General features: G+C 37.5%; 1 protein-coding gene across 3 annotated transcripts in view; it reads right to left on the bottom strand.

The window, feature by feature from the left end:
- Tapt1 (transmembrane anterior posterior transformation 1) overlaps nucleotides 1-27285 on the bottom strand; it is a 65643-nt gene that overhangs the window by 7597 nt on the left and 30761 nt on the right. For all 3 annotated transcript variants that reach the window (XM_074042568.1, XM_074042569.1, XM_074042570.1), the window contains 9 exons: nucleotides 19900-20062; nucleotides 17086-17221; nucleotides 14036-14133; nucleotides 13810-13879; nucleotides 9357-9437; nucleotides 6767-6876; nucleotides 5041-5100; nucleotides 4172-4240; nucleotides 2227-2303 (listed from right to left, as the gene is read on the bottom strand). In XM_074042568.1, coding sequence (XP_073898669.1) covers nucleotides 2227-2303; nucleotides 4172-4240; nucleotides 5041-5100; nucleotides 6767-6876; nucleotides 9357-9437; nucleotides 13810-13879; nucleotides 14036-14133; nucleotides 17086-17221; nucleotides 19900-20062 — 864 coding nt within the window. The remainder of the gene's footprint in view (nucleotides 1-2226; nucleotides 2304-4171; nucleotides 4241-5040; nucleotides 5101-6766; nucleotides 6877-9356; nucleotides 9438-13809; nucleotides 13880-14035; nucleotides 14134-17085; nucleotides 17222-19899; nucleotides 20063-27285) is intronic.

The raw sequence follows: 27285 nt of genomic DNA, 5'->3' as shown, positions 1-27285 counted from the left end.
TGTGGCCTGCCATGTGGTAGGTGATCCTCCTATGAGGCCTGTGTCCTTGGGTCCCCTTGGCTGAACCTGCTCTCCTACTAGGCAGAGGCCTGCCTGCCCACACTTTCTAAGGCAGCCATCTTTGTCATTCTTCATCTCACAATACTAGTGCATTTTTTTTCATAATATTTACTGCCAACTGTCACTTTAGGGCTATCTGCTTTTCTAGTTATTCATCTGAATTTCACTTGAGTTGCTGTCCACTAGAATTTTAGCAACACCAAGGGAGGTCACTTGTCTGTTTTCTTTTTGGCTGATCCTTCAAACAGCCAGCCTCTCAGCCCCAGCCCTGGTGCTCCAGGACTGCTGAATGGATCAGGAAGGGTGGTGGTGGGAGTCTTCCCTCCAAGCTGGCAAGCACATCCTCTAGAACAATGAGCTTGTTAGACAAAGATGGGAGCAATTACAGCAACAACCCTTGGTAAACAGAGCACAATGCTGAGAACATGGGGTAGGGTCTGAGAATCTGTACCAGGAAAAGAGGCTCTCATGGTTTGTAATGTCCAGAAACTGAAAGGAGTTACCTTAATAAAGTGCTATGGTTTGAATTTGAATAAGGTCTGTCCCCTCTGAAGTGAGATGGTAAGATGTAGGACCAGGTAGGAACTTTCAGAGGTGAGTAAGACTGCCCACAGGAGAGGATTAACCCATCCATGTGATCAATGTGCTAATGGGTTATCTCCAGAGTGGACCTGCCATCAAAGCCAGGCCTCTCATGGGCCTGTCTCAAGCCATGTGGTCACCTGCACTGCCTTGGACTCTGTCAGCAAGAAAGTCTCAGTAGATGTGGCCCCTTGATTCTGATCCAAGGATCAGAACCTTGAACCAGAATAAACCTCTTTCCTTTATAACTTACCAGTCTGTGGCATTGTGTTATTAGCAACAGAACCAGACATAAAGCATTTCTGGTTTCATTCCAATGGAAAATAGGAAATGGTATGTAACCTAGCAGAGCTGCACCATGCCGAGGGCATTATGGCCTGCCGTATGCCCTGGCATAGCTGTGGAGGATGAGGCTGAGATAGGCACTGCAGCTATTGGGAAGCATGCTCACGCCTTGTGCTGCACGTTGGAGAACTACAGATGCAGCTGACAGTCACTACTCCTGAGCAGTAGGCTGCAGTGCAGTCGTGGAAAAACGCTCAGCCATGAAACGGTTTCTGGAAGCCACATTTCGCCTTAGGGCAGTTTTTCCTGCTCTGCTTATTGGCTCCTTACCTTCTCCTTTGGAGATGCTCAGATCTGCACCCTCTCACAGACCAACACTCCCAAACCCTAACACTCACATACCCCTCCTTATGGAATTATGGTTAAACTCCTCTCTTGGACAATTATGGCTAAATGGCAGGACAAGTTTCCTGGACGTCTTTCTTAGTAAAATAATTTGAAGGCAGGCCAAGGTACTTATACCATCAATTCACAGGCTGGTGGAGTGGTTCAAGCAGAAAGAGTGCCTGCCTAGCAAGCATGAGACCACAGTAACTCAAAAAAAAAAAAAATCAATTCACTTTTTTTTTCCTTTTGAATGGAGTCTTTTGCATTTTTGTCTGGGTCAGGCCACAGACCTTGATCCTCCTGCCTGTGCCTCCCATATAGCTGAGATTACAAGTGTATACCTGGCTTATTTGTTGAGATGAGTCTTGCTAACTTTTTTGCCAGGCTGGCCTAGAACCACATCCTCCTGATCTCCGCCTCCTGAGCAGATGGGATTACAAGTGTGTGCACCTCACCTAGTCTTGATTCACTTCTTAAGAAAACTAACAAAGGCAAAACCACCTTTTTATGCTACTGTTTTCTTCTTACCATTTATGACTTAAATTGTTTTATCTCTTTGCTTATTGTTTGTCTCTCCCAACTACAATGTAAGCTGCCGAGACTGACAAATGTGCAGGTAAGGCTCAGCCGGCCACAGGCAGAGTTACTTTTCTGCACCCACATGTGGCAAGCATATTAGAAAGTCAAGAATGTTTTTAAGACTGCAAGGGCAGATTTCTTTCATAAAAGAAAATATGGGTGAAGCCTAAATCTTAAGTCAAAAGGACTTAAAAGTAAAAGATTTAATTAAAGATTAAAATAAAATCTGAAGTACACAGAGTGAGAGAAGTATTATTTGGGTGTGTTAGTCTCTATTACCTCTTGCATGAATACTTTACTATAAAATCAAAAACAGTCAATAGTCAATCTTACCCAAAATAGAAGAGTATGACACAGGCGTAAGACAGGATTCCTTGTACTTTAATTGAGCTTGTTACAACTCTGATGAGCTAGCCAGAAACAAATCAAAACAACAAAACATACAATCACAGAGTTATTAGTTAATATTTAAATAAAAGATTTCTTCAGGCTGGTTTCAACACTTTAGGCCAAACCAGTGGCCTTTGTCTAAACCCAAGAGGGCATTTCTAGATTTTGTATTCATAGCACAACCTGCCTGCTTAGAAACTTTTGTGGTAGATTCTGGTTTCTTCAGGCAAACCCAGCAAGCAGTGCAACTCCTGCTGATTGTCTGAAGTCAGACTTGTACCTAACAGACAGCATTTCCCTTATTCTTAATTTTTTTCCCCCGTCCACTGTTTGATTTCTTTATGAACCCTAAATAACACACAGGGAGCAGAGAGAGACAGGAATCTTAGAAGTATTATATTGTTAAAAAAAAGCCAAACACGATTATAAAATTAGTTACTTAAGGTTGAAAAACTTCTCTCTTGGATAATTAGTAAAACTTATCTCACAGAAGCATAGGAATAACATTATCCTTGGAAGTCTACAGAATAAATCTGGTAGGAACAACTGAGAGAAAATGTTTACACATTATAGGTGCAACCGTGCCCATATATTAAGGACTTGGGGGAGGGCTATATGGAGATGAAGAATTAAGGAGAACTGGCCTCATCCAACAATGTCAAGTTATCAAATGGAAGAGTCTATTCCCAGTGTTTCACATAAATACCTTTATCATACATTATAAAAGACATTAAAAAATGCTACTAGTAAAGAACAACTGAAATGAGGTAAGGAGACAGATTATTGGCTGTTCAATGGTTTCACTTTGATAAAACCAACATGGAAGGCCTCACCTTGTCACAACCTCTAACAGAGAAATCACTGCTGCTATTTAAACAATCTTTTTATTCAAAATCAGTCAGGACTTTAGGTTTAACCTCAATTCAAAGTATCATGTTTTCAGCTGGAGAAAACACATGCAGAAAAAAAACTAACATTCTAGTTTATCAATCTCTTAAAACTTTACCAAGTTAATTTCACTTTTTAAAACCCTCTATTTTTCCACAGTTCCAAGAGCAACTTTCTCCCTACGTTATTGTATAACAAGCTATTGCTATTGATCTGCTTCTGTAGGAGAACTCTCTAGGTGTCTTTTGAGAAAAAGACATTGCATTTGTTTGGATACTAGTGGAAAGGAACTTAATAACACAGAGATGCAGCCAGAAAATCTTAATATTATCACAGCCTGATGTGCTAGAACTATGTACAAGGCTGTTCTGAAACATTTTTTTAAGATAGTCAAAGTGGATAACTTTTTAAAATTTCACAAATGTTTTAATCAACAGATACCAAATATGTCTCTGGTTTGGGTGTATCACATGTTTTGTATCCCATTTAATTTGCTTCCACATTTTTGATACTATAAATGGCACTTCAACGCTTAGCCCTGCTCATCAATTGCTGTATGCCTTTTATAAATATTTCTTTAGGCTAAATTCCTAGAAATAGAAGGACCACATCAAAATGTGACATTGTCAAACTGCCCTCTAGAAGCTGAGCCATTTACATGGCCACGCCCGTGTGCTCCACTAGCACATCCGTGCCCACCACCAAGCATTCCCATTAGCAAAGAAAGACCTTTCTAAAGTGAATGAGGAACAGTAGTCACACTGCCAGGAAAGCCGTTCCATAAGCAGCTCCTTAATCTCACTTTTGTATGGGATGGCTCAAAATCCAAAAGGACAATGCTATAATTTAAAACAAAATTTTTCCAAGTTATTTAGCTTTAATTTTTACATCAAGTCATTTTGAAACAAACTTATTGATAATCCATTTATCAATGTTCTACAATAATGGCTATCTGATTGTAAAACAAAAAAAAAAAATCAGAAAAAAAGTATGGACTTACTAAGACAGCTAGAGGGAGAGGAATAAATCCCATCCTTCGTGCCACTGAGTCACTGTAATCAGTGTATGCCTGTACAGAGAGAGGAGCGAAGGATTCAGACCAGCACTTAAATAGTACTGCTCACTCATCGCCAGCAAATGTTCTCAACAGGTGAGGGTATGAGCAGGAAGAGAAAGAACCTTACATCATGAGTAAAATGATGCAGAAATCTGAGTGTTCACAAGAAGTCTTTTTTTTAATTATATTCATATGTGCATACAAGGCTTGGGTCATTTCTCCCCCCTGCCCCCACCCCCTCCCTTACTACCCACTCCGCCCCCTCCCTCCCCCCCCCAATACCCAGCAGAAACTATTTTGCCCTTATTTCTAATTTTGTTGTAGAGAGAGTATAAGCAATAATAGGAAGGAACAAGGGTTTTTGCTGGTTGAGATAAGGATAGCTATAAAGGGAGTTGACTCACATTAATTTCCTGTGCGTGTGTGTTACCTTCCAGGTTAATTCTTTTTGATCTAACCTTTTCTGTAGTTCCTGGTCCCCTTTTCCTATTGGCCTCAGTTGCTTTTAAGGTATTTGCTTTAGTTTCTCTGCATTGAGGGCAACAAATTTTTTGGGTGTTTTACCTATCCTCATACCTCCCTTGTGTGCTCTCGCTTTATCATTTCACAAGAAGTTTTAAATGCAAAGTTACATAACTATTGCAATCCTGCAAATATCATATTCTATTTAATGTCAAGTATTATTAGTACGCAAACATTTAATGTTTAGAGAGATAAATTCAAGTCTATGTCGTTTTCTCTTAACTAATATTCCATGCTAATTTAACCGTTGTTCAATTAATTTCAAACTATGCCTTTGATAAAATGCTCACATTCTTCTGTCGACTGCTAACAAGGTCAAAAGCAAGGCTGGCTCTATATTCACTGTAGACCTAAAGACAAACAAGAAAGAAATATTAAGTAATCTAGTACAAATACATTATGTGGAAAGCTTGAGACTTTGTAGATAAAAATGTTTACACTTACGCAAGAACAAGTGCTAAAACCAAGCAGTTACTCTACAGTTTGTCTGCAATGTAAGTAAAACACAGGCTCAAATCCTTGAGCTTTTACATTCAGAGGCTTTAACTGGATTGCTTCAGAGGAATGACTATTCAATGATTATGATCCTGAGAATTCAGAATTTTGGGAACAGGGACTATTTTAAGTAGTGTCATATGTAAAATATAATTCAGAAAATTTTAAATTAATAGAATAATTTAAAAACATATTGTTACAATACCTTCTTAGAAAAATGGATGTTAATAAATAGCACTACATAAAACTGAGCTAGGGAACATAGTATTCCCATTTTAGTCATAAGGACACTGGCAAATTGTTGTCTCTGCTAGAAACTGCCCTAAGTACCCTAATCAAGCCTATTCATCTGATTTCAGATGTTGAGAAAATGATCATATGAAAAGGGAATCAATATGCATTACAGAAGCCAAGAAAGGTCTGGCTGAGTGGCTTAAGCAGTAAGAGTGCATGACTAGCCAGTGAGAGGCCCTGAGTTCAAACCCCAGTGCTGCCAAAAAAAAAAAAAAAAGAATAAAAATGAAAAAGATGGTGAAATCACTTTACCAGTGCTTTACAAAAAAGTACAAAAACATTTTCTTCAAGTATATTAAAGCACTCAGAAATCCATATATCAAACTGTAGCAACTGCAACTCCATTTGACTTTAAATCTTTGAAAATAAACAGTAAGTATCAGAAGAAAGCCAGAAGGCTCAAATCTGTAATCCTAGTCACTCAGGAGGCAGACATGGGGGCGATGGAGGCTCCAGGCAGCCTGGGCAGAGAGGTTCACAAGACCCTATTCAACCAATGGCTGGAGGAGATGGCAGGCACCTGTCAGCACTATTAGGAGAACTGCAGTCTAGGCCGGTCCAGGCATACAGTGAGACCCTATCTCAAAAATACCTAACACACACACACACAGAAAAAAAAAGAGCTGCTGGAGTGGTTCAAGTGGTAGAGTGCCTGCTTAGCAAGCAGGAGGTCCTGAGTTCAAACCCCGGGACTGCTAAACGTACAACCAAACAAAATCGAGAAAACTGTTGAACCCAACGTTCATATTGGGACTACAGGAGGAATGAGGGATGCTCCTATCTTTCAGCACTTAGAAATTTATGACTATAGGAAAAACAAATTTTTAAATAGAAAATTTAAAAAGTTAAAAAAAAAACTAGCCAGAAAGAAGCTCTGATAGTCTAATTTTTAAAATAGGTACATATGATTTTTAAAAAAGCTTAAGTAAAAAGATTATGACAGAAAGAACAGTCTATAACGATTTTGAGTTAGTGACACTCTTGTCTCAACTACTGATTGAATTACACATCCACCCCAAAGTATGAAACTAGGACAGTTTAATTTTGAAATAAAATACTTTTGGCAATGTAACAATTTTTATGAAGTTAAAATTACAATTCTAACTTTAGTAGTAATCTCCTAGTCAATAATCTTCACAAATGCAATAAATTTAAACTCATTATTCCACAAGTTTCTAACACTAAGAAGTAAACTTCAAACACTGAATTGCTTGTAGAAATACATACATCTGCAGTAATGTCATTGAACTTGGTGATAAAGGCATGTTTTACAATATCCACAGCAATTTCTGATGCAATCACCATACAGACATCCGGAAATAGTACCCAGAAATGATCTACAAAGTATGGAAAAACAAAAGGCAGTTAAATCTCTTAATATGAATAAATCTGTATCATAAGCTATCACAAATCTGAAATCTCCACAGGGCAAAAAATGGTAGTATTTTCAATAAATGATGTAAAGAGTAGTAATTAATTATAATCTTTATCCAAAGGAGCCATGTTTTTCCAAGTTAAAGGGTAATTCATTCAACAAATATTTACTCAGTAATTCTGTTCCAAGCACTACTTCACATGCTGGCCAGGTGGGGAACACAGCCTCTGCCTCCACAGGACCAGCATACTGAGGGATGCCTAGATAAGCAGGTGCACTAGGGAAGCCTTTGATTCCATACGTGCCTCAGTGTGACAGTAAATAGATGGTAGGGAAGTGCTGAAGTAACCTGAGCAATTTTCCTCTTTGATCACTATGAATGAAAAAGATATGAACCATATGCTCTCGCCTGTAATCCTAGCTACTTGTGAGGCTGAGACCAGGAGGATCTTGGTTTGAAGCCAGCTTGGCAAATAGTGTCAGATCCCCTTCTCCAAAATAACCAGAACAAAATGGACTGGAGGCGTGTCTCAAGTGGTAGAGTACATGCTTTGCAAATTCGAGGCCTTGAGTTCAAACTCCAGTACCACAAAAAAAAAAAAAAAAAAAGACATGGATTAATCATTTATTTCACTATCATGCAGCTGTAACTTTTTAACTGCTTATCTTTAGGATATTTATTAAAATCTTAATTCAGTATTATGTAGCTGAGAAAAAAAACAAGACAAAGCAAAACACCCCCAGATAACCTCCTAAGACCTTGGAGAAGGATTTAAGGGTGGGTCAGAAAAGAAAAGGATGTTTGCAAATGCTAAGGGCTAGAGGCTGACAACACAAGGCAGCTTTTCTGAATCTGACTTCATGATGAAGTTCTGGAAACTAGGGACTCTGACAATCAACTCTGCCACTAAGTGCTATCTGACCATGGCAAGTTTCTTAGCTATCTAGATTCCAGTCTCCTCATCACAAAGCAAGGGTAATCAAAAGGACTACTACATTGCATCATGAAAATTAAATGAGATAATGGTACACGAGCAATATGCCTGGCATACAAAACAGTACTATTTTTATGCTACTAATTATCCTGGGCAATTAGGGAAAGTATCTACAAATGGGACTTCGGTTTAAAAAAAGGAAATTATGAAAGAACCTAAAAAGTAATGACAAGTAGAAAGAGGATAAATCCATTCAGCACGGTGTTACTTTGATTGCTCTGCCTGTGACAGTGATGGTCAAAGTTAAAATAATTTGTTGAAAGTCATCAGTACAAGTGAGAATATGGCTTCACACATGGAGTTTTCTGGAAGCTTAGGGGGTATTTGTCCTTTAACTCTGGGATCTCTGATCCCACATGGGCTCCTGGAACAGCCACACACATCCATTCTGTCTTTTGTGGATACTGTTGGCTAACCAAGTTAGACCACCAGCCATTGAAAGGATCCAGGTACTTAAAGAATCCAGGTGTGGTGGAAGGAAGCTTTCCTGACACAAGTCAAGTGGCTTTTGGATCTCATGTCATTTGATCCTGATTTCTGTAAGAAAGTAACTTCTAGAAATATATTTCCTAGATCATGTATCTCATTCTGTCTGCTTCTGTTTTCACAGGTGCTCATGCCCATTAAGAACAAAGTTGTACAAAAATGTCAGACATTACAAATACCTTCTAAATTACTAAGAGTTGAGCAAGTGATCATTTCCACCTAGCTCACTTAGGCATTATAATTACTTATTTCTGCATCAGTCTATAAGTCCTACAAATGTCTTAGCTACAGTGCCTTGCCTATTGCCGACACATCGTATATGCTCAGTGAGGGTTTGCCAAATGAATGGATGATGAAAGTTCATGAAATTTTGACAACTTCCTGTCAGCCTGGACTCAGGGACACATGTAAGTATCAACACTTACTGGTTTACATTCCACTTCTGTAGTTATCCCTAGTCCAAGTGCGAATTAGTGGTGAACAGGTAAGAGACAAATGTGACAGAAGAGCAAAGGTTCTTCTGGTCAACCCTAAAATGAAAACAACCTAACTGGATTTAGGTAACCACAACAGCCTCAGAGAGAGAGGCTTGGAGCTGCACTGTTAAGCAGGACATGGTCCTCCAAGAGTTCAAAGCTCGGGCTGGGAAAGAGCGCTTGCCTAGCTCGCGAGGCCCTGTGTTTGATCCCAGCACCAAAAAAGAGAAGACAAGAAAAAAAAAAAAAAGAGTACACAGCTTGAGACACCGTGAGACTTACAATAAATGATGGCATCCCCATCCCACCGCCACCACCCAAGAACACGATCCCCCCATTCTCCTGAAACTGGTATTTCTAATACCCAACTGTGTTACTGTTAGTCCTGTAAAGGTTTTTGCAGTACTCATTTTATTCCATGTAAAAGAATAACTTCGGTTAAAGAGTGAAATTATAAGACACTTTATTTGTTAAGAGCTACCAACCTGGATTCCAAGAAAACTGTTCCATGTTTCTTAAACACACTATTAGCAAAAGAACATAATTTGTAAATCGTTCCTTAATATCTAAAAAAAGAAAAAAAACTTAAGTACTAGAGTGCATATAATATACAACATATAAAATAATTCTATGAAAACATGATATTATTATACTATCTATAAATATCTGCAAAGAATAAAGTATAGTTGCTCCTCATCTGTGGGGCACTGGTTCCAGGACCCCTTTGGACACCAAAATACAGGATGCTTGAGTCCCTTGTATGGAACACCACAGTGTTCGTGTAGAACCCATGGGTATCCTCTTGTATACCTGGAATCTTCTCTACAGCAATCATAATACCTACTACAATGTAAACAGTGTATGAATAGTTGTTATACAATATTGTTAGGGAATAGTGATAAGAAAAAAGTATATGTTCAATACAGATATAATTTTTTGTCTTAGAATATTTTTCCCTTTACTGTTATGCTGGGTGGGGGTATATTGTGGCATTTCTCTTAGAATATTTTTAATCTGCAGTTGGTTGAAACTATGGATACAGGATGTACAGATATAGAGGGGACTGACTGTACACAATTACATACATAAATATATATATACACACACAAATGTGTGTGTGTGGCAAACTATTTCTCCAACAAAATTCTAGTATGAAAATTCAAAATTTCTACAACTTCAAAACATATTCAAGCCCTTAAACTGCTTAGACTGGGTTATTAAACTCCTCCAATAGTCTTTGGGGACACATGACAACTGTTCTCATTTTATAGAAAAAGAAAAAAAAACGGAAGCATAAACCCTTGTGTTGCAGATCAGTTCTTTCTTTCTTGGCAGTACTGGGGTTTGAACTCAGGCCCTTGCACGTGCTAGGCTGGTGTTCTACTGCTTGAGCCATGCCCCGAAGTCCTTTTTGCTTTGGATATTTCTGACATAGGATCTTGTATTTTTACCATGCTGGTCTGGACTTAGACTTCCTGCACAGGAGGGTCAACAGGCATACCAGCATGACCCGCTTTTTTGTCGTTCTTGTAGAGATGGGCTGGCTTCAAACCACAATCCTCCCGATCACTACCTCCTGATTATCTGGGATTACAGCTGTGAGCCACCAAGCCCTGCCCCAGACTATTTTAAATTTGGTAAATAGTAAGTAAATGAATTCTGACCTGAGAATCCTTAGCTAAGAGAATGGTAATACAACAATTGTATTACTTAGGACATGTGCAGAATTTGGGTGAGGGGGTGGGAACAAAATTAGGTTTTGCAATGATATTTAACTATAAGTTTGTAACTAGGTCTCTGAGCTAGTTTATGCATTTCATTTTTGAAGCTGTTAGTTTCTGCTAAGAAAACAAGATGCTATGAAGTCAAGAGACAGTGAAGTGACTTCTGCACTGAGTGTATATACCTGCATTTGTGCTGTGTAGAGCGGGGGCTGCGGTTAGAAACTCACTTCCAAAGCTCTCAAGACATTCTGCTGTTATTTCCCAGTATTCTCCTCTCTTCCTAACACCAGGCTCACCTACACAACCCCACTGTGGTACCTCCTGTAGGCATTCTGCATTTCAACTTAAATTTGATGTCCTTTGTTGGACTGTCTGTGCTCCTCTTTTCTTATTCCCACCTATTCCTGATAGTCTGTAACAACACTATCTGGACTTTTTTTTCCCACAGGAAAGCCCTGACCTCAGTAAGTGAGCTGGCCTTTACTGTCTGTGCTTCTCCTAAACCCTCTGACTTTTCCAGTCAGTTTCTGGGTCCTTCCTTTCTCAGGCAGCGCAGCGCCTTCTTTGCCGTGGGTCTGAGCCACACCATCTTACCCCTTGAAGCCCAGTGGGCCGAGCTGCCATTGTATTTATGCAAGTGTAGTCACAAAACCATGTTGTAGAGTGTAACCTCAGAGCAACAAGGCTAAAGGTGCAGAGGGCAGATATGTCCCCCTGCAAGACATAATACTATTGCAAAGAAGTCCACATTTCCACTAATTCTAGATCACATGTCCAATTTATTTTGTGATTTCAAGGGGACAAAGGTTAAACCAAAAGTCTGACTTAGAATAATTCCCATCAAACAGACACAACATACATTCTCAGTTAACTTACCTACAGTTAGCTGTAAATCTTAATTCAAGGGATTACATGTCTCAATGGGCTTTTAATTGGAATTCTGTATAATTATTCACAAATCTATCTCTACGTGTGCTAAGTCCTTCCTAATTTCCATAAACAAAGTTAACAAAAAAATGTACTTATTTTTTGACCCTTCTGCTAGCATGCATATATAATATGAATTTGACTCATTACATAATCATCTCGAAAGAAAATGCCTTGAGAAATGGAGATTATCTGAAATAAGCCAAGGTAGCTTTTATGACCTCTACTATAATAAAGCAAAAATAAGAGCCACAGCCGGGCACCAGTGACTCACACCTGTGATCCCACCTACTCAGGAGGCAGAGGTCAGGAGGATTGAGGTTCAAAGCCAGCCTGGTTAGAGACCCCACCTTGAAAATACCAACCACAAGAAAGGGCTGACGGAGTGGCTCTAGAGGTAGTGTGCCTGCTTAGCAATCATGAGGCCGAGTTCAAATCCCAGTGCCACTCCCACACAAAAAATAAATAAAAGCCACATTTAAATTAATCACATCTGATTTCTTAGAGACACACTGGCTCTCAAGGCATGACCTAACCTAAGACTGTTAATTTTGGGGACCTTTTTATAAAACAAAAGAGACATTATTTATATTAGCATGGTGATAAGCTTAAAAACCATGCTCTCTTCCTTACAATTTTGAGGTTCTTATACACAAAGACTGAAAGCCCTTAAAATCTGCTTATCTTAGCTTAACGCTCTATAGAGACTACCTTCTCAAACAGGTTATTAATATAATTTAATAAAAATGTGATTTTTGCAATGAATGAAACTGTTATGGTTGAATTAATAAATTCTGTACTTATTAACTATTGAAGCAGATACAAAATTCTCCTCTCTTACACTTCAAATTCACAGCATTGGGCTGCACATATGAAAGGAAAGGAGTATTAGCACAAACTGCCTCACAGAGCCTGGAGACCTAAGGTTCACACAATAATCTACACGTTATTGTTAATTTTCCATTTGTCCTTCTTTTTCTTTGTATAGTTTTTGAATCTCTTACACTTATAAATATTTGTTAGTTTTAATATAGTCATAAGCCATTGTTTTCCCTGTCAAATATAGAATTGTAATTTATATACACTGGAATGCACAGATCTTAGGACACAGATTGCTGAGTTGTGGTTGCCACTTCAACTAAAAAAATAGATGTTTTATCGCCCAGAAAGTTCCCTAGTGTCCTTCCTACTGTCTCCATCTCCAGTAAGCAATCACTCTTATTTCTATGATCATAAATTTTGTCTCATCAGAAACATCAGATAAAAGGACTCAGTGTGCACTTTTTCATGTGTGGCTTTTGTTGCTGAGCACAATGCTTTTGAGATGTACATAGGATACAGCAGTAGTTCGTTTTTTCTTTCAATTACTAATTAGAATTGCACGGTATGGGTACACCACCACCTGCCCATTTTCTTGTTGATAGACATTTAGGCTGTTTTCAGTTTTGGCCTACTCTGATAAAGATGCCGTAACAGTTCTCAATGCTGAATTACAGGGCAGGCAAACATGCAACTGTAAGAAACAAACTGCCAAAATGCTTTCCAGAGCAGTTGAAATATTTCACTTGCACCATCAGTGCATGAGTGCGTCAATTAATCCACACGGTAACTGTTGACTACATGTAAGGCTACAAAAGCAGCCATTCTGGTGTGCAGGTGGGTTTCCTCTGATTTCCTTAGAGATAGTTCCCCTAATAATGCAAGGGACTTTTGCCTGGGCTTACTGCAATTCATATATCTTCTTTTGCAAAATGTCTGTTCAAATCTTCTTTCCATTTCTACATTGAACTATCTTTTTACAACTGATTTACAGAATGTAATATATTTAGGAAACAGAAAATCCTTTCTCAAATATATGTATCTCAATTATTTTCTCTTAGTAGTATGGCTTGCGTTTTCATTTTCTTAATTTTTTAATAAGTTTTTAATTTTGAAGGCCAACTTACTTATTTCTTCTGATGGTTAGTGTATGTGATCTGGAAAACTGTCTATACAAAGGCTGTGAATGTCTACTGCCACTCTAGTTTATAATTTGTATTTATGTTTATGGCAATGAATGGCTCTGAATTAATTTTGAGGGACAGGGTCAAGATCTTTTTTTGTAACCTCTATCTAGATGTTTTTGCACTAGTTGGAAAAAAAAAACAAACAACTCTTCTCACTAAATACGAATTTGTTTTAGAAAATACAATTTTTTAATTAAAATGTTATTTAGCATTTGTTTATGGTAATGAACCACTTTGAATTCATTTCCATTAGAGCTACAAGTAGATCTTGCTGTACATACCGCTATTTGACATTTGAAAGAGATTGTTCTTTTCAAACTTCTTGAAAACACTTCCTTTAATTTCAACAAACTGAAATAGTAAACAGAAATATCATCTTTATTATAACAGTTTTAAAAACTGACTTGCTATATATAAAACTTCCTAGAGAATAACATACAGAACAAAGAATTTTATCTCATCCACAGAATTATAAATTAAAACTGTGAGATGAAATCTCATACTTACATTATTAGACATCATGATAGTAAGCAATGACTTGTTGTGTGAGTTAAAAGCTACATTGAGAGTTGTTGCCTGAACCATTATAAGAATTGCATGCAAAACTAATAGTATGTCAAGGAAAAAAAATTTGTTTTCATACTATTAACAATTTATATTCTAAATTTTCAATGTGAATAGTGCGAGAAAATGGAAAATAATTTTGAAACCATTTTTTTTTCGTACTGAGGTTTGAACTGCGGGCCTCGTGCTTACCAGGCATCTGCTCTACCACTGAGCCATGCCTCCGGCCCTCTACACCACATCATACATGAAAGTATTTTATTATCTTCCTAACTTCTCTGCTAGTGAAAGTTATACAAATTTGACAGGATAAGAAATATGCAACCCATACGAAAGTAGAAATAAAGTTCTGTTCAACCGTCTATTTAGACCATGAGTCCTTTTCAATTGAGTCATTTTGTTCTTTCTGTGTCTCTGGCACTTGGCTTGAGAAACAGGATTTCAAGAAAGTGTTATGTGAGGGTGGAATGTGTCTAAATGGCAGAGCAACTGCCTAGCAAGATGAAGCCCTGAGTTCAAACCCCAGTTTTGCCCTCAAATAAAAAAAGTGTTAAGTAAATAAATAACAATTTAAGTAAATAAATTATGACAAATAATGAAAGAAGAGACAGAACTATATATTCTGAATAAAGATAATCTGAAATTTTAAAAAGGAAAGAACATAAAATAAGTTTGAAAATGGTTTTCCAGATGACATGGTACGTTAAGACATGAGAACTGTCTTAAAATTAAGATTGTTCTTCTTAAATTCATATTACATACAGAATAATTTTTATCTTAAAATGGTCTGTTTTACTCCACTAAAACTGGAATAAGCTTCTACCCTTATAGTCACCTTTCTACTTAAAGTCATTTAACTTCCTAAATATTAACTCAGTTTCTTTCAAGTGTCACTGGCAGTATGAAAAAAAGACATGACAAATTCCTGTGAATGAGTCCTGATTCCATATGGAACTTAAGAATAGGTATGTGCAAAATCAATCTACAAACCTTTCTATACACCAACAATGAACAGACTGAGAAAAAATACAGGAAAACAATTCCATTAACAATAGCCTCAAAAAAACTAAATACCTAGGAACAAACTTAACAAAGTCAGTGAAAGACCTCTACAATAAAAACTATAAACTACTGAAGAAAGAAACTGAAGAAGACCACAGAAGATGGAAAGATCTCCCATGCTCATGGATTGGCAGATTTAATATTATGAAAATGTCTATATCACCAAAACCAATATACATGTTCAATGCAATCCCCATCAAAACTCCAATGTTATTCATCACAGAGACTGAAAAATCAACCCTAAAGTTCATTTGGAAGCACAAAAGACAGGGAATAGCCAAGAGAATACTAAGCAAAAACAGCAGCATTGAAGGTATCACAATACCTGACTTCAAACTATACTACAGAGCCATAGCAATAAAAACAACATGGTACTGGTATAAAAACAAACATAAAGACCAGAGGAACAGAAGACCCAGATATGAATCTATGTAGCTACGCTCACCTGATTTTTGACAAAGGCGCCAAAAACATATGATGGAGAAAAGACAGCCACTTCAGCAAATGTTGCTGGGAAAACTGGGTACCTGCATGCAGAAAACTGAATCTAGATCCATGTCTTTTATTTCATACAAGCATCAACTCAAAGTGGATTAAGGACCTTAATATAAGACCTGAAACTTTGAAGCTAGTGCAGGAAAGAGAAGGGAATGCACTGAAAGCAATAGGCACACGCAAGGACTTCCTCAATAGAACTCAAATGGCTCAGCAACTAAGAGAAAGGATTGACAAATGAGACCATATGAAATTAAAAAGTGTCTGCACAACAAAAGAAATGGTTTTTAAATTGAAGAGGCTGCTCACAGAATGGGAGAAAATCTTTGCCAGCTATACATCAGACAAGAGACTAATAATTAGAATATACAGGGAGCTCAAAAAACTAAACTCCCCAAAACTCAATGACCCAATGAAGAAATAAGCAAATGAACTGAATAGAGCTTTTTCAAAGGAGAAGTCCAAATGGCCAAAAATACTTGAAGAAATGCTCAACATTCCTGGCCATAAAGGAAGTACAAATCAAAAACCACATTAAGATTCTACTTCACTCCTTTTAGAATGGCTACCATCGAAAACACAAACAATAATAAAAGTTGTCAAGACTGTGGGGAAAAAGGAACCCTCATACACTGTTGGTGGGAATGTAAATTAGTACAATCACTATGGAAAAACAGAATGGAGGCCCCTCAAAAAGCTAAAAGTAGAACTGCCATATGATCCAGGAATTCTGCTCCTAGGAATATAAGTCAGGTTACAACAAAGGCACCCGCACACCCATGTTTACTGCAGCATTATTCATAATAGCTTAGCTTAGCTTAGCTATGGAAATAGCCAAGATGCTCCAGAACTGATGAATGGATTAAGAAAATGTGGTATTTACACACAGTGGACTTTTATTCAGCCACAAAGAAGAAGGAAATTTTGTCATTTTCAGGTAAATGGATGGAACTAGAGAACATCATCTTAAGTGAAGTTAGCCAGGTTTAGAAAACCAAAGGCTGCATGTTTTCTCTCACATGTGGAATATTGGCCTAATACAAATACAAGCAATATTATGTGTGTATGTGTATATATGTGCATGTGGACAAACAAACAACAGGATCTTCAAAATGTTACCAAAGAATTCATAGACTTAAAGAAAAACATATGAAGAAGTCATACAGCTCTACAAACATAAACTATAAATACACTACCTTCTCATTACAGAGCCCTTCCTTGAAATCAGTAACATTAAGAACAAAGAGTCCTGCAGGCACCAAGCTCTTTAAACTCATTTATATAATTACTAATATGAACAGTTTCTCATAAAAAAGAAGATATTTGACATTAGTTTTCAGTTTACACATATATGCACATCTTTAAATCTGTGAAACAGATAACCAAATAAGGTACAATACTCTATGACTGCTGGGACCTCAAGTCTAAAAGGATACAGACATAGAGAACGGCCATGAAAAAGTGTGGTATTACTCCAATGTGGGCTCTTTTTCTTTCTTTAGGCTCTGTTGCTGTCCAGTAGAGAGCATCTAATATGTCTTGTCCAAATGATGAAAACAGACGATCAGCAACCTGCAAAGAGAAATATTGGAAAGCTATTTCTTAACAGTTTATTTAAATATTTTATTAAAACTCAGATACAACTTCAATACTGGAAACTTGATCTTAAAAATTCTAGCAGGTGAGGTGAAGAAGAGAAGGGAACTTTGTTTACTTATTCACTCATTTTTCTTTATTCTCTGGCACACCATGAGTACTCAAATATTTGTAGAATTTGAATTAGAGTTTGCACAATTAGCTGCTGGTAACAAGGAAAGTTTTATATGGTGGCAAAAATTAAAGAGTAGAGGCACATCAAAATCATGTTCCTATTGTTTACTCTTTAAACTCAAGGATTCAAACTTAAATACAATATTTGACTTATTCTATAAATATCTAATATTTATAAATAATATAGGCATATTTCGTTTGAAAGTTACTACAATTATGAGGAATATGTAGATTTACTTCCTACAAATATTTTTAGGTACTGATCCCTTTGAATTTAGTCTACCTGAGAGGCACACAAGAAAGAGAAAAGGAGGACATCCTATCACTCAGGAGTCAGTTGAATGGCACCTTCTAGGAGAGCCCCTCCCCCTCCCAGACCATCCTTCTTCTCATGGCCCCTATGGTCTCTATTACATTAGCCTGCCCCTTTTCATCAGTCTATCACTCCCTAACATCTCCTTGCTTATTTGCTATCTCCCACCTATAGAATATAATTCCATGAGAACAGGCTCATTTGCCTCTGGATCTTCAATATCTAAGACAGTAGCTGGAGCAGGGTGCCGGTGGCTCCCACCTATAACTCTACCTACTTGGGAGACTGAGACTGATCGGGAGGATCCAGGTTCAAGGCCAGCCTGGGAAAACAGTTTGCAAAACCCTATATCCAAAATAACCTGAGCAAAATGAACTGGAGAACTGGAGGTGTGGCTCAAGAGTAGTGGAGTGCCTGCTTTGCAATTGCAAAGCCCTGAGTTTAAACCCTGATCTCAAAAAAAAAAAAAAAGACAGTCCTTAGCATATAGGAAGTGCTGATTAAATATTTGCTGAAGGAGTGATAGCTGCCCATTTGGGAATGGGAGCTCTCAGCACATGGCTGACATTGTGCTAAGCCCTTCGAGTCATCTCATTCAATTCTCATATGCCGTCTCATATCCCTACAGATGAAGAATTGAGGATTAGAGATCATTGGCAATGAGCAACCGTGACCAGGACAACAAGACAGTAAGAGAAGGAGCTGGGACTTGATGGGAGGTAGTTTTTCTCTACAACTGCAGTGTGGACTCCCATCTGTAGTGCTAAGCCACATCATCAGTTATGGGCTACAAAGTTAACTATTTAAACTGTTTTAACTGGAAATTCAAGATCCTTTTCCTTGGCCTATTTTCTAGTAACAACAACTATCTTGGAGAGGAATTGAGAGTTAGGGGACGCACATGTTAAGTTTGGTGGCAGTCAGCCATCCTTGTGCTTTGCTGTCCCCTAGCAGGGAAAGCGGTAAAGGAGATTAGCAGGTAGGAGAACAGTATGACCGCAAAAAGAAGGCATAGGCTTTTCTTTCTGTGATAGGGAAGGGAAAAGCAGTTGGACTGCTGTGCTTGACAAACTTCATTCACACCCACCCACTTGATGGGGCAAAACAAGTATATAAGTAATAAACCTAAAACCAGAAAGTTGCAATGCGGTTATAAGGCAGCTTGGTCTTGAATTTGGAAGTAACTAGGTTAACTAGAGTTCCATGGTCCCTGTGGAAAGACAGGAAGTCCCTGTCTATCACAAGGTGGCAGAAAGACCCACTGCCCCTCATCAACCCACCTGTCCACTCACTAGGGAAAAAATTTCATGGATAATTTAAAAGATCGACTTATACATTTCCCTAAAAAAGAATACAGGTGGCAAAGCTCCAAGTTTGATCTCTAGGACCAAAAAAAAAGATACAGGAAAATGCAACTTGAATTTCAAAGTGCATTAAGAAAACCAGGGGTAGTGTTCTATATTTAAAATATTTATTAGGATTCTGTATATAGGGCTGGTGGAGTGGTTCAAGCAACAGTGCACCTGCCTCATAAGTGTGAGACTGTGAGTTCAAACCCCAGACCCACCAAAAAATATATGCATATATATAAAAGTTATGAAATACATGCTTTTATTTATGTTTGTTATAATAGTTTTTTTTTTTTTTTTGGGTAGAGCTGGGGTTTGAACTCAGGGCTTCATACTTATAAAGCAGGCATACTACTACTTGAGCCACCCTCCAGTCCCTAAGTTCATAATTTCTAAAATTTTTGGGTTTTCAATGAATTTGCAACACAAATTTCCCTAGCTTTTGACAATAAAAAATCTCTAAGGGGTTCTGACTCAGAAACAAACAAGTAAGCAGCAGGAATCTTTCCTGCATACTGGCAAAAACACCTCCCTCCAAAGACCTCCCGTAAGTGTCTCCCAGGACCAGTAGCCTGGCACACCCTCATTAGAAATACATGTTCTCCAGCCCCACTAAATCAGAGTCTGCATTTTGACAGGATCCCTGAATGACTGAATGCACATTAAAGGCCAGAAGCGTCTTCGCTAGAATCACTGGGAAAACAGTCTTGATCTCAAGTACCTTCTCCATGAGAAGACTTGAAGTTGGGAGCATGGGCCCACCCTAGTGTTTGCGGTGGCAGGGCCAGACTAATCACGCAGGGTAACGAGAGCCTTACCTCCAGCATGTTGTAGATGATATAGAGCTTGATGACAGACTGCCCCCTTATCAGGTGGTACATCATGGAGTAGTCGACATAATGCATCATGAAATAGCAGACTACCAAAATTACACCCTTCAAAATGTCACAGACCTGGGCAGGCTGAAGCACACGTCTGTCCCTGAAACATACAAGAAGTAATAAAAATATGAGTTTTAGTTTATGTTTTACTTGTGTTCTCAAAATAGGCATCTTTACTGGACACACACTAGCACACAAAGGTAATAACAAAAATCAGATTGACATTTTAAAAAAAAGTTCAAACAAGAGGAGTTACACTAAATGACTACTCAATGGTATGAAATTTTCTGCCAAGTTAAACCAGAGTTAGGATTAGAAGCTAAGTCTCTTACAAGTAAACACAGAGGGCAGGCACCTGCTGAAAGACTCCTTTAAATCAACAGCCTTTCATGAGGATGGTAAGCTTCTTACGTACTCTTGAAGCCCTGTAACCTGCTGGACCAGCCCTTCCCATACAACGTTAGCATTCTACACACACTTCTTACCTTGTACTTCTTAATTTAGCAGCACATCAGATTTTTCCACATTAGTTCATAAGGAACTCGTATTTTTATGGCAGCATAGTGTCCCCTATGTGGGTTTAAACCGTGACAGATTTGCAGTTTTTTTATACTTACAAAGAACTATGGCACCATGTGACAGATTTGCAGTTTTTTTATACTTACAAAGAACTATGGCACCATGTATACATTATGTCTCATAAATGAAAGTGTACTTGTAGGATAAATTAGTAAAATTAAGTGTTTCAAGGTTAGATTCAATTGATATTTTGACAGAAACACCTAATGTGCCCTCTGTAGAGGCTGTGCCAATTTATTTACACTTCTAGACACAACACAATGCAGAAGACTGTAGTCCATGTGCATCAAACAATGTTCAACCAACTTCTGGATTTTTGCTAATCCATGAGTGAAAACTGTTCCTGGTATTTTCAATTTTAATTTCTCCCAGGAACTGAGCATCTCTTTTTAAATTTATTTTAGAATTATTTATGTTTCCTATAACTTCTCTCCTTTTTCTGTACTGGTTTATAGGATAGTTCTTACATTATACAAGTTAGTTTTCTGTGCCATGAATTAAAATTTTTGTTCACAATTAGTATGACAATCATTTCTTACTTCTGAGGCCACAGTATGAAAAAACTAAACCTAAACTGTGACAGGAAACATTGTAATAAGACAGAGCAATCAATACATTTGAAAAGAAATTTAGGATTTCTTTTACTGGATATAAAATTCCTGTGATAAGAATGAGAAAGATGTTTTGTTTTGTCTGTGTCTGTGTCTGTTGCAGGTTGATTCCTCAAGACAGAAGGTGCTCAAGTCTCCTATTTTGGCAGCTTTATGTGGCGTGTACTCAATGGAAAGGACAAGTATTTCCTTTAGGAGCTGCAAGGCCTCTTCATTTTTACCAATTCTGACAATATTCTAAACAATTACTTGCTTACTCAGCCATGGTCTCTGAGCATCTGCTTATTCTTTGGTACTCTTCGCTACCTATGCTGAGAATCTCTGCTCAGATCTACATTAGGGGTTCTTCTCTTCCAAAGATTATCTTGGAATTTGTAAGTATTCTAAACTGTTCCCTGAAATACTTCTGGGCCAGGTAATGGTGACGCAGCACCAGTTCTGTGAGCAGTTGTCACAGACACACTTCTTGTTTTCTACAATGTATACTGAAGCTACGAATTTGATCTGTTTATCTTGAAGAGAGGCAAATCCAGAAAGGGTTACAAGTAGCTGGGAAGACATCCCAATGAGCCTAAATGGGAGACAGCTCAGAATTTGTTTAAGTCAGATCACGTTTGAAATGGGCAGAAAAAAATGAGTGAAGTTAGGGTTCTGGGCAAACGTGCATCAAGAACACAGTGGACCAGTCCCAATCATTATTTCTCCAATGCCACTCCTCTCTCTCCCACACAGACTCTTGTCAAGATTAGAAGAGACAAAGATGGTCAACTTCACATTAATAAAGGGAACAATCCGATAAGAAGAAATTTTTTTTTTTTTTTTTTGGTTCTGGGTATCAAACTCAGGGCCTTGCACTTGCCAAATAAGTCTCTTTCACTGAACTACATCCCCAGTCCCAAGAAATAACAATTCTTAACATGTATGTGTCAAAAATTAGTGCTACATTAAAAAAACGTTATTGGACTCAAAAAGCACAGATAGCTCTCAACACAATAATAGTGGGAAACTAATACTTCACACTTGCACCAATAGATACACCATCCAGACAAAGAAATTAACAAAGAAACCTCAAAATTAATTGACACAACAAACAGCACAAACTTAACAGACATTGACAGAGTATGTCATCCAACTACAGCACAATACACACTTTTCTCAGTAGCCCATGGAACTTTCCCCAAAGTAGACTACGTTTTAGGATACAAAGCATGTCCTAGCAAATATAAGATAGTGGAAATAACTCCCTGTATCCTATCAAACTACAATGGGATAAAACTAGAAGTTGACACCAAAATAAACCACAGAAAATGTTCATACACAGGGACACTGCACAACACATTGTTGAATGACCAGTGGGTCACTGAAGGGATAAGGGGGAAATCAAAAAGTTCCTAGAAGCTAATGAAAATGAACACACAGCCTACCAGAAACTTTGGAATCCAGCAAAAGCAATAACAGGAAGCTATAGCTTTGAGTGCCTGTACCAAAAAAAAAAAGAGAGATCACAAATAGATAACCTAATGATGCACCTCTGAAGCTCTTAGAAAAACAACAGGCCAAACCCAAAACTAGCAGATGGAAAGAAATAACAAAAATTAGGACAGAAATTAATGAAATAGAGACCAAAAAACTATATGAAGAATCAATGAAACAAAAAAACGGTTTTTTAGAAAGAAGATGATAAACCATTAGTCAATCTGAATAGAAGGAGAAAGGGAAAGACTCAAATTAATAAAATTAGAGATAAAAGGAGATGTCACAACAAATATCAATGAAATTGAGGATCATGAGGGAGTACTCTAAAAACCAACAGTCAAATTAACTGGAAAATGCAGAAGAAATGCACACATTTCTAGATGCATTTTACTAACCAAAACTGAACGGAGAGGATAAAAATCACCTAAACAAATCTATAAGCAATGAGATTGATGCTGTAATAAAGAATCTCCCAGCAAAGAAAAGCCCAGAACCAATATTCCTCAATGTATTCCATGAAATAGAAACGGTATCAAATTCACTCTATGAAGCCAGTATCACACTCATTCCAAAATCAGCAAAGGACAAAACAAAAAAAGGAATTATAGACAAGTCTCTTTAACGAATACAGATGCAAAAAATCTCAATAAAATGGTGCAAACTGAATACATCAAAAAGATCATACACCATGATCAAGTTGGTTTCATCGCAGACATGCAAGGATGGTTCAATATAAACAAATCAATAAATGTAATACAGCATATAAGCAGAAACAAAGCACAATAATCACTTGATCACCTCAACTGATGCAGAAAAAGCCTTTGACAAAATTCAACCTCCTTTTATGATAAAAACTCTGAAGAAACTAGGAGTAGAAGGAATATATGTCAACATTATAAAAGCTCCACATGACAAACCTACAGCCAACATCAAACTAAGCAGGGAAAAACTGAAATCCCTTCCTCTAAAATCAGAATGAGATAAGGCTGTCCATGCTCCTCATCCTTATTCGATATAGTACTGAAATTCCTAGTCAGAGCAATATAAGGCAAGAGAAAGAAGAGATTCAGATGAGGATGGAAGAAGTACGATTATTCCTATTTGGAGATGACACAATCCTATACTTAAAAGAACCCAAGATTCCACCAAAAAACTCCTAGATCTGATGAGCACTTTTAGAAGCACAGCAGAAAACAGATTCAAAAGCAATAGTTTTTCTATATACCAATCATGAACAAGCTGAGGAAGAAACAGGAAAATGGAGATGTGGCTCAAACGGAAGAGCACCAACTCTGCAAATGTGAAGTAATGAGTCCCACCAAAAAATAGAAAACAGCTCCATTCACAGTAGCTCAAAAAACAAAAATAAAAAACAACAAAAACCAAAACAACACAAAAAAACAAAAACAAATCCAAAAAGACAAAATGCCAAAGTATAAACTTAACCAAGGAGGTGAAAGACCTCTACAATGAAAAACTATAATACCTTGAAGAAAGAAATTGAAGAACACACAAAATGGAAAGATCTCCCATGTTTATGAGTCGGGAGAATTACTAGTGTGAAAATAGCAATACAACCAAAAGCAATGTACAGATTGAATGCAATGCCCATCAAAATTTCAATGTCATTTTTCACAGAAATAGAAAAATTAATCCTGCAATTCATAAAAGATCCCAAATTGCAAAAGTAATCCTGAATGAAAAGAGCAACAATGGAGGTATCACAATATGAGACTTCACATTATACTACAGAGCCAGACTAACAAAAACAGCATGGCACTGGCACAAAAACAGACACGAAGACAAATGGAACAGAACAGAAAACCCAGAAATAAATACACACAGCTCTATCCATCTGATAGATCCTTTTTGACAAAGGAGCCAGAAATACACACTGGAGAAAAGACAGCCCTTTCAACAAATGGAGCTGAGAAAATTGGTTATCTACAGGCAAAAAACAGAAACTATATGCTTCTCTCATCCTGTACAAAAATCAATTCAAAATGGTTCAAAGATTTTAACATAAGACCTAAAATTTCGAAATTACTACAGGAAAAAAACAGGGAAAACTCTGACAAAGTAAGTATTTTCTGACAGGACTATAATTGCCCAGGAAATAAGAGCAAGAATTGACAAAAGGCATTGCATAAAATTAAAAAGTTTCTGCACATCAAAAGAAACAGTTACCAGAATCAAGAAAGAACCCAGAGAATGGGAGAAAATCTTCACCAGCTATTCAACAGATAAAGGATTAGTATCTAGGGTATACTAAGAGCTCAAAAAACTAAACAGCAAAAGAAGAAATAATCCAATTACTAAATTGATGAATTGAACAGTTTTCAGAAGAAGAAATATAAATGGCTAACAAATACGCAAAGAAATCTTTGACATCCTTAGCCAAAAAGGCAATGCAAATCAAAAGTACACTAAGGTTGGAGGTATAACTCAAGGGGTAGAGTGCATGCCTACCAAGTACAAGGTCCTGAGTACAAACCCCAATGCCACCAAAAGATAAATAAATACATTAAATAAGAATTATGAAAAAAGTACACTAAAATTCCATCTCACCCCAGTCAGACTGGCAATCAGCAAGAAAAACAAACAAATGCTGGTGAGGATGTGAGGAAAAAGGATCACTCATACACTGTTAGTGGGAACAAAAACTAGTTCAACCACTATGGAAACCAGTGTGGAGGTTCATTAAAAAACTAAAAACAGACCTATCTTAATCCAGCTGTACCACTCTTGGGCATACATCTGAAGGAGTGTAAATCAATGTACAAGAGACACCTGCACAATTATGTTCACTGAGCACTATGTATAATAATCAAGCTGTGGACTCAGTCCAGGTATACAACAACAAATCAATGGATTAAAAAAACATAGTATATAAACTTAGTGGAGTATTATTCAGCCATAAAGAAGGAAATTATGTTGTTTGCAGGAAAATGGATGCAACTGGAGACCATCATTTGTATGAAATATGCAAAGCTCAAAAAACCAAGCACCATGTTTTCACCCATACTAGGAATCTAGGTCTAAGATGGCAGTAAGAAAAATGAAAATGGGACAGAAATGCAAAGGTGCTATGAGGAGTATAAGGCAGGAGGAGGGAGGAGGAGGACAGGAGCAGGAAGTGGGAGATAAGGAGATCTGAAGATTACTGCATGTATATTATGAAGATAGTATGAACTACAGCAAACACCGTTTATAAAGGGGTAGGGGAGAGGCCTGAGGTAGTACAAGGGGGGACGACTAGTTCAGAGTACGCTGTATGCATCTATGAAATTTCCATGGTGCAGTTCCCTTGTGTTATTAATGATAAAGCTTTTGGTACTAGATCATTATTTAGTTACTTACGTGCTCTCAAGTTTACTTAAGAGCTAAAGGGCTTTTTGGCATATGTTAAATTGCATTTCTTTATAAACATATTTGCACCAAAGGAACAATGTGCTAGTATACCTATTAAGGAAAAATCACATTTAATAAAATACACTGACAGAAATTAGGTCTATGAAACATTGCATATATCAAAATGTGACATCACAGTTTTTGAATAAAGATGGCAAATTAAATACGGGAAAAAATCAAGAGTAGACAATTTTAGCCTCATTTTACCTAGGATTAAACCAGGTTGCCCAGGCAAAGACCAACTGCAGAAAGGCTCTGTGCTACAATTCAGTGACTATGTGGCAGGCACTAATGTCCTAAGTGTGCCACATGTATTCACCTTAGTGACCACAATGATCCTATAGGGAAGGTATCTTCCAAACTTAGCAGATGAGACTGGGGACAGCTGAGCACATGCCTGCAAGCTGCACACCGAATAACATTCTACGAAAGAGGGACAGAACCTCAGCTGTGTGACTAGCGGCATGCTCTTCACTAACCACCACCTTCAAGACTCTCACAATCAACCTCCAAACTTAAAGGAATTATCCTAGTGCCTTTCATCTTTCAAGAAATTTAACATGATATAATTTATCATTTGGAAAAACTATTGTTTCAAAAATAACTACACCTCTCATTTTATTCATTTCTAAGAATACATAAAAAAAAAACAGACAAAATATACCTTATTAGATCCTCTGCTATATGTATTACCTGCACTGGCAAAAGCTTCCACTGCCAACATAGTAAGTGGCTGCTACAGAGATGACTGTGATTTTCAAAATTAAAGAATACTATTCAAATGAAGAATGAAGTAAAATCCTTGGGAAACAAGGGTCTTGTTTTCACATGACCTTGTTAAAGAAAAAGGGAAGCTGCAAAACTACACAACTGTTTCTCAGGTGGCATCTTATAGGACACCTGTACACATCAGAGCCTCTCTAAGAGAAGCCCTAACCTCACAAGTAAGTTTACCTAGCTAAAACAACTTGAACCAGTCACACAGTATTTGTTCCTTCTCTGCCAGGGTATTTTTAGATGACTATTTGATAAGCATTTCAAATTCCCTAAGAAGCTTATCTATAGCCCTGCCAATCAACCTGGAGTTGGCTCTTCAGTAATTATTTAGGCTGAAGTTCTTTGTTATAAATGGCTGTTAGATGGTAGTTCCTGGCAATTCCTTTTGCAAATACTGGAATCTCAAGTGCAACAAGTTGAGCAAAGTGAAAAGTTCATTCATTTAATTGAGTTCATATTAGTGGGTTGG

Source organism: Castor canadensis, chromosome 9, assembly GCF_047511655.1.
Source record: "Castor canadensis chromosome 9, mCasCan1.hap1v2, whole genome shotgun sequence".
In the NCBI taxonomy this organism is placed as follows: domain Eukaryota; kingdom Metazoa; phylum Chordata; class Mammalia; order Rodentia; family Castoridae; genus Castor; species Castor canadensis.
Note: the sequence above shows the minus strand (reverse complement) of the source record. Positions and strands in the feature narration are given on the sequence as shown.